At 40.0% G+C, this 9,169-nt stretch overlaps 1 protein-coding gene across 1 annotated transcript; it reads left to right on the forward strand.

Annotated features, from left to right (window-relative positions):
- Positions 1-8,508: 8,508 nt before the first annotated feature.
- Positions 8,509-8,925, forward strand: LOC138358696 (hepatitis A virus cellular receptor 1-like). The gene has a single exon (XM_069316851.1). It carries the CDS (start codon positions 8,509-8,511, stop codon positions 8,923-8,925), a length of 417 nt encoding a protein of 138 aa, XP_069172952.1.
- The last annotated feature ends 244 nt before the right edge of the window (positions 8,926-9,169 follow it).

Consider the following 9,169-nt stretch of genomic DNA (forward strand, 5'->3'; position numbering starts at 1 on the left):
TTCTGACATTTGGACAATGTAGGCCAGGCGTCAGTGGGGAAGGAGGGCAGCCATTGTTGTCACATCCGAGACGCGTGGAGCAAATTCGGCTCCTATCATATCTGGACAATGTCGGCCAGGCGTCAATAGTATGGAGTGTTAGTCGCAGCCATTGTTGAGACTAGACCAGAGGCTCACACGGGAGCAAATTCGGCTCCTGTTAATTTACTTGGACGTAGTGTTATGGAAACCAGAAGTGTACCATTATCAACACGCTGTCTACAAATCAAGTTAAGTGTTCTTTCCGAAACCCATGTATCTTTCATTTGTGGCCATTAATGTCATTATATAGGGTTGTCCGGTTAGAGCACGACATTGCCTCAAACTAAAGGTAATTAAGCCAGGTCTTTATTGTTCCATGTATAGTGTTTTCTCTGATATAGCTTGTCATATATAGGATTCTGGCTTCACAGCTAGCGCACTTTTGACAGGTCAAGACGAGGAAGCAAGATTTGTGCACCAGTTACTGGGTGATGGAAGCTACCTCAAAGAGGATAATTTGGTGTCTACACCCTAGTTATACCTGGTGGACTAACCTGCTGTACTATAAGATAAGGAACCTTTTCAATGTATGTAGTTAATACTGTAGTTTGATTGGCTGCATATATATAAACTAATAAACCCCCCCTAATGTGTAGAGGATCGATTTGTGAGATTAAGAGATTATTGCAGAAATACAGTCCACTTATCATTATACAAATTGCTGTCGAAGTATATAAATTAACGTAAATATAAATTCATATAAATTAAATAAATATAAATCTCACAGGTCGGTTCCCACATTATTTGGACCTTCGGAACCGGAATATTTGGTCCTATGAACCCACATTTGGTCATCTTAGTACCGGATGAACCAGTTAACCAGTGGATTCATTAAATATACTAGTGCAGTGTTATTTAAACAAGGCCAGCCAGTCAATGACGGCGGCGTTGACTCGTGCGAGTTCACGAGCCCGCTCAGTTCAGTTCAGCTTCGTCAGCGGTTTCATGTACACCCACAGAGATTTGGTGGAGTGTTATTCTGTGAAATGACAGCGCTAATATAGAAGCCAGCCAAATTAGTGACTGTGTCTTCGCGATATTGTTCACGGATTTCGTGGTGTTACATTTCGCGAGAGATTATCTACGAATTTTGTGGAGTTTATTTCGCGAGGTCACTAATAATATTTAATACTTCTTGATAATATTAGAAGTTTCATAGAGGCTAATTAAGAGGCTATTATCAATAATTGTGTATATTATTTCTCCAAAATAGAGAATTATTTAATATATATTGCACTAGTGATCACAGTATAATATTTACTAATTGCCAACCCACAACAGGGTAGGATAAAACCATTGACTAGTTGAACTATTATCGTTCATCCTAGTCCCATTATTACCATAGTCAGTTGTACTATATTCAACAACCTATCCCCATTAATGAATGGTCCAGACCCTATTTTGGGTGTAATTTTTATCAACTCGAGTTGAGTTGTATATATAATAATTTACTTATGATCATTACACCTTTGAGTGATTAATTAGTGTCTCTACCATCCTAGGGTGATATAGAAGAGCTAACCTAAAGGTACTTCCAGTGACACTGGTTTATCACTCAAATCATTAGTGTGTATGATTATATATATATAATGTGTATTAATTTTAAGTGCTAACCTCTAGTAGAGGTAGGATTGCCTAGTGAGTGCAGAATTTAACCCTAGGCTACCATTAGTACTTGCTCACAATTTATGAGCCAGTGGTGCCCAATTAACAAGTCACCATGACGAATCCACAGAAAGCAAAGCGTGCTTTAATAGCAAGCAAACGCCAACTAACAAGGGATCTCAACCAATATGAACAGTTGTTATATGAGCCTGTAATTAATTATCATCGGTTGAAAATACCACTGTTACAGATTCAAACCCAATTGCATATATTGAAAGCAAATAGGAAATCTTACCAAAATCAAGTCCACGATGACGTAGTAGTTGAAGATGTGGAACCATTCCTGTCTGACCTAGCACAATATGAAGAAGAAACTCAAGGCAGGTTGGAACATTTACACAGGATAATTGAATCAGAACAAATAGCAAGTACATCAAATAAAGTAGATAATGTTATGGATGATCTGGATCTTTTTGAGAATAAATGTAAAGCCAGATTAGATCCTTTAATCAACAAGGATAAAGCTTCACCCACTACAGCTTCACCCAATAATATACCACCAGAAATTAAGCAGTTTTCAGACAATTTATCCACAGTCTCTGTGGTTTCTGAAAACCCAATACCTGAAGCTACTAAGTTAACATGCCTCCAAACTAGAGGTGAAGCTGAACCAGTAGTAGAAAATGTAAATGAAAATAGCGACAGCACTAATTTCCCAGTCCAGCCTCCTAGGAATAATGCTGGCAATGAGAAAACTGTCATACATCTAGTACTACAATTGCTGGATTTACCTCAACCTGATCAGACTGCTGACTCATTACAATCCTTCAGCATGGAGTTTGAGTCACTACTAAGAACATTCAGACTTAAGGTTGATATAACTATTAGTGAATGGATGACCAAAGTAGTCCTTCAACGAAAATTGTCCATCGATATACTAGATGAATTATATGCACATCAACATAACACCATCCTGACAGTACAGGACATCACTGAAGGTTTACATTCCATCATAAACAAACGACGAGCAAATGAGGAAGTTAAAGCCTCTTGCAAGCCTTCAGAAATAGAAAATAATAGTCAATTAAAGGGTAAAACAACTACCCCAAATAAACATCAACCAATTACTCTAACATCAAGTTGCAGAAAATCTGACAATGCAGCAGCATCCTCCAAGCCTACTGTTACTAGTTCACCCAAACCGGTAACTTCCAAACGTGCAGTAGGCTGGGGGACATGTATGTTCTGCAAAAAGAAACATTCAACATACCGTTGTGCTAATTATCCAACCAGAGACACTCGTATTGAGCGACTCCAGGAATTAGGGAGATGTGCAAGGTGTCTCAAGTCACACAACATAGACTATTGTGATACCCAATTCAACACCTGCAACAGGTGTAGAAGAGGTAGGCACCATGCAGCACTGTGCAAATATACGAAATTAACGTCTCCAAACCCCAAGGTGGAAGATAGCATTCCCACCACAGTACAGTACTGCAAGGTGCAACAAACAAACAGTGTCCAATCGGCAAAGTCTAAAGGTAATACGACTTTGCCTACTGCCCAAATTACCATCCTGAATAAGAGGGCCAAGGTCCATACCCGTGGGTTGTTTGACCAAGGATCCCAGAGAACATATGTCACTAAAAAGCTGGCAGATGAATTACAATTAAGGCCTGTAGCCCAGATGTCATTCAACATCTCAGGGTTTGTAACAGATGCAGGACATCAAGTCTACCAGGTGGTACAACCATCAGTACGCTTAGGCAGGTACGTCTGTCGAGTACAAGCCATTGTGGTGGACAAAATACCAGTAGACCTACAAGTTCAAGGTCTGAGAGCAACAGCCAAATTCCTGAGAAATAGAGGAATAAAATTGGCAGATAATATTAAGTCTGATCACCTCACTGACTTTGGTCTCCTTGTAGGGACAGACTATTGCCATCGATTCATCGGTAGCCCTACTAAATATCAGGGTATAACCATGTTAAACTCTGCAGGAGGTAAATTACTCTCAGGCCCAGTATCAAGCCTGAGGAGACCTATGGCTGCAGATAAACAATACCAATAGAAATCTAAATTTGTCAGCTGATTATATTTCTCCAGTAGCATTATACTAAGGAGATTACAGCTGACTATACCAACAGAGGTTGATGTTAGTATCATCATTTGAAGATGAAGATGAGTTCATGAGGCCTCAGTGGCAAATCAGTGAACAGTAGCCTAAACAGCTACAAGTCACTGCGACCAATGTCACTGAACCCACTGCAGTCTCAGAACCATACTTTACTTTAATGATGAGCTATTCAATCTTCTGAATCAATTAACTAAATTAAACCCCAATAAATCTGATGACTGATTTGATACATTTATTATTTAATCAAGATGTATTCCTTGGGCCTCAGTGTTTATATATCAGTGACTAGTTACCTGAACAAACTTCAAGTTATATCTAATGTCACTGATCTCACTGCAGTCCCTGAATCATACTTGACTGTAGTACTTGATCACATTCAGTCTTCTGGGTTAAATAATATGTAATTAGGCTTGAATATTAGCCTTTCAAGAGTTGACAGGGAAATGAAATCGCATTAGACTTCTAACCCCTGCAACTCTAGTACGGGACATCCGTCCTGTACGAACAGACACACAAATGTGTGATTACTAACTACTAACATCAAATTAATCTAATAATTCGAAGGAGGAGTATCGGTGTTCGTCTGTTCTAATTAGGACTTCGACCCGTGAGCAGCCCCCTGGGGAATTATGTCGGAAAATCCGACACCATTTAATAATCATACAGATAATAGCTGTATTACCAACAAGTTACCCATAGAAAACGTAACTTGTAGTGGAATTACCGTCTAAAGAAAACGGGATATCATCACCACATACTATTATAATTCACCACCTATTATGGTGGGAATTATTCTTAAATACATTAGTCTTTGGAATTTACCATCATAAAAACATCTTATATAAATTAACTTAATTATCAATATTAAAGTAGAGTAAATGTGACCCTTCTATCACTTTCTGACATTTGGACAATGTAGGCCAGGCGTCAGTGGGGAAGGAGGGCAGCCATTGTTGTCACATCCGAGACGCGTGGAGCAAATTCGGCTCCTATCATATCTGGACAATGTCGGCCAGGCGTCAATAGTATGGAGTGTTAGTCGCAGCCATTGTTGAGACTAGACCAGAGGCTCACACGGGAGCAAATTCGGCTCCTGTTAATTTACTTGGACGTAGTGTTATGGAAACCAGAAGTGTACCATTATCAACACGCTGTCTACAAATCAAGTTAAGTGTTCTTTCCGAAACCCATGTATCTTTCATTTGTGGCCATTAATGTCATTATATAGGGTTGTCCGGTTAGAGCACGACATTGCCTCAAACTAAAGGTAATTAAGCCAGGTCTTTATTGTTCCATGTATAGTGTTTTCTCTGATATAGCTTGTCATATATAGGATTCTGGCTTCACAGCTAGCGCACTTTTGACAGGTCAAGACGAGGAAGCAAGATTTGTGCACCAGTTACTGGGTGATGGAAGCTACCTCAAAGAGGATAATTTGGTGTCTACACCCTAGTTATACCTGGTGGACTAACCTGCTGTACTATAAGATAAGGAACCTTTTCAATGTATGTAGTTAATACTGTAGTTTGATTGGCTGCATATATATAAACTAATAAACCCCCCCTAATGTGTAGAGGATCGATTTGTGAGAGTAAGAGATTATTGCAGAAATACAGTCCACTTATCATTATACAAATTGCTATCGAAGTATATAAATTAACGTAAATATAAATTCATATAAATTAAATAAATATAAATCTCACAGGTCGGTTCCCACAGGCGTTAGGATATCACGCATAAAGAAGTTGTCCGGATCTTCCACTTTCATGCTGTTTATTGGAGTGCTAAACATGTCCTCATACTGCTTTTTTAAGATTTCACTAATTTCCTTATCATCCTCCATGTATGAACCTTCACTCGTACGAATAGGTTCAATAATGACAGTGTTTTTTGTTTTTGATTTCGCATATGTGAAGAAATATTTTGGGTTTTTCTTTATTTCCTGAATTGCTTTCTGTTCTAACTGCCTTTCTTCAATCTGATATGAGTGTTTCAATTTCTGCTCGATTTCTTCAATCTCCCTGTTTAAATTATTCCTTCTTTGACGGGAAAGTCATGTCTGATTAAGCATTTCTGTTATTTTTTCCTTCTTTTATAGTGTCGTCTGCATTCCCTTTCTATACTGGACCTCTTTCTGGCTTTCCTTAAAGTAACGTGTTTCATTCAGATTTGATATGCTTCTGAAGTCAGTTTTTCTCTTTCTTCTGTAAGATTTTTATTATGTAGAACAGTTTCCCATGGAATGTTTGTAAGTTCCCTGTTTATTATCTCCCAATCTATCCGTTTATTACTAAAATTTAATTGACTGAATAACGCCCCTCGCTTGATCATGGTTTTAAGTCTATTCTGAGTATTGATGGTAGTTTGCACTTCAATGAGCTTGTGATCTGAGTATGTGGTATCTGATATCGTAATGTCCCTGATTATGACTTCATTGTTTGTAAAGACCAGATCTAAAATATTTTCATTTCTCGTTGGCTCTGATATCTGCTGGTTGAGTGAAAATTTGTCACAGAATCTAATCAGTTCTCTAATCTGTGGTTGGTTACGTCCCGATAAATTTCCAAGTATAATATTATTGTTTGATTCTCCATCTTAGACTAGGCAAGATGGAGTCATCTAGGAAGATAATATCAGGTATCGGGTTCGCCAAACTATCGAGGCTATTCTCTATTTTGTTTATCTGTTCTGCGAATTCCTCAAGCCGTTGCATCGGGCAGTTTGTATTAGAATAATAACTAAGTTTATTTTCTCAATTTTTACTCCCAGTACCTCTACCACCTCATTTGTAACGTTAAGGAGCTCCGAGCATACAAGGTCTTGCCTAATATACAGACCCACTCTTCCATGTGACCTAATTACCCTATCACACCTATATAGATTATATCCTTGTATCCAGATCTCACTGTCCAAGAACTTCCCTGCATGGGATTCTGTGAAAGCTCCAAATACTACATTTGACTCCGTGAGGAGGCCATTTATGAATTATACCTTGTTTTTTGTTCTTGTTTTTAGTCCTAGTATGTTGGCAATGATGAATGAGGTTACTCTATTAGAGATAGTTTGACTGGGAAACTTTTTTGGCAGGCCCATTATGCGTGGACATATTGAGTTTATTCTGACCAGTGCTGATTGTTGTAGGGCAGTTGCCTGTCGTATTTGTAGTTCCTTTTTGGTGTGTAGCTGTATCTGTAATTCTGGTATGCAAGTGAGTTTGGCATCCAGTTCCATACATTCTCTATGTTCCTCCTTTTGAAATCTCTTTCGACTTGGTATAAAAAAAATTAATTGAGTTTCATTAAATTCATTATCAAGCTTGCCACTCTTTATGTAGCGTTCCGTGCCTTTCACATGAAAGTAAGGGCAGCTGTGTTGCATATGCCCTTTGTGTAAAATTTTCATGTCTGTCCTTCTGATCTGACTCGCTCTATCGGGGACCGTTGTAGTGTATGGACCTATCGACCTGTCTGTTACACTTTCTAGTCTACTGTCGTCTGCTTCCGGGCATACTGAATCAGAGTTTGCAATTTCCTGAGTTTCTGCTTCAGTTTCCTCCCTGACTATCCTCCGCCCCTGGTCTATTAGCATTACTGTGGTTCGTTTCCCACTCTTTCTGGATGGCTGGTAGGCTTTCAATGAACCATGTTTTCCGGTCATGTTATCTAGAAGTTTTTTTAGTATATTCCAAGATGGCAGGTCATTTTTACATACCCAGAGCAAATGGCCAGCTCTTATTACCATGGTGTTACTCCTGTACAAGCCGAATGAAATTTATTCTTACATATATAACATTAAATTCCCGTTGCCATCGACTTTAGGTGTTATTACAGTGGCCATAAATTAATTTGTTTACTCCCATTTTGCCTTGTTTTGCTATGCGCTTGAAATTGGGTTGCCAGTGTTCTATATTTGCACGAATGCCAAGTTCTTGTACTCCTCTAATTTTGCAAGTGTGTATTACTACATTCAATAACCGAGGCCAATTTATAAGTTCCCTTTATCTCAAACCCTACCCAGCTGCATGCACCAGGGTATACTATAGGTGGCGACCTGGAATTTAGTGGGTGGCTTCCCTCCCTGGCTGTTCCCTGGGTCACTGTCACCGCCAGTGTGGAGGTGACAGTTTCCTATTTGGTGTCCTTAGTATTTCAGTATTTAGTACACTGGCCTCAGTATTTTACTATTTCTAATATTACAGTATATGTCTATATTTAAAGTTATATGCTTAACCATTATGTGCAGGTACCTATCGTATGTAGAGGAGTTATTCCTAAATCAAGCAGGTACTTATCCTGTGTAGAGGAGTACAAGTCACTATTGTTGTTGCCCGTAATCTTCCTCCCAGGTCTCTGGATGGATGTGTCCTGGTGCCACTTCTTTGTTCTTAAACCATTAATGACCTACTGGATTATCCATTACCATAAGGAATTTTATGCTTACTTTCTGGCAATCCACCAGGTCAACAAATTTATTCCATAAGTTTTCCCAATTTTCGTCCTCTAGTTCAGAGGATAAAAATTTGTCCAAAATCAATGAGTTGCTCACAATATTGTGGATCACAATATTAAGATTTTCCTGCAGCAGTGATGGCAGACACAACAACAGTGCCTGCAGCAGTGGTGGCAGACACAGCAACAGTACCTGCAGCAGTGGTGGCAGACACAACAACAGTACCTGCAGCAGTGATGGCAGACACAACAACAGTACCTGCAGCAGTGGTGGCAGACACAACAACAGTACCTGCAGCAGTGGTGGCAGACACAACAACAGTACCTGCAACAGTGGTGGCAGACACAACAACAGTACCTGCAACAGTGGTGACAGACACAGCAACAGTACCTGCAACAGTGGTGGCAGACACAGCAACAGTACCTGCAACAGTGGTGACAGACACAGCAACAGTACCTGCAACAGTGGTGGCAGACACAGCAACAGTACCTGCAACAGTGGTGACAGACACAGCAACAGTACCTGCAGCAGTGGTGGCAGACACAGCAACAGTACCTGCAACAGTGGTGGCAGACACAACAACAGTACCTGCAGCAGTGATGGCAGACACAACAACAACAGTACCTTCAGCTGTGGTGATACACACACAGTAGTTGTCGGGTGTGACAGAGGCTTGTGGCAGACAACGCAGAAACAAAGTGGTATGACAGCGGCTGCTGGCGGAACCAGAGTGAGTGAGGTCGCTCCAGGGGATGGGAGGGAAGGGGAAGGGTCTGAGGAACGACTCCCGGAAGGCCTTCATGCCACACCCAACATGACGTTGTACAGCAACAATATTTACCCTCGGTGCTCATGGAGACGACCCGTGTCTCTGATACATTGCCATCTGTGCTGTAG

This window comes from Procambarus clarkii, chromosome 85 (genome assembly GCF_040958095.1).
Source record: "Procambarus clarkii isolate CNS0578487 chromosome 85, FALCON_Pclarkii_2.0, whole genome shotgun sequence".
NCBI lineage: Eukaryota > Metazoa > Arthropoda > Malacostraca > Decapoda > Cambaridae > Procambarus > Procambarus clarkii.

Bases quoted from the DNA above. Each gene is read 5' to 3' on its own strand.
- LOC138358696 (XM_069316851.1), top strand. From the start codon at position 8,509: ATGGCAGACACAACAACAGTACCTGCAGCAGTGGTGGCAGACACAACA.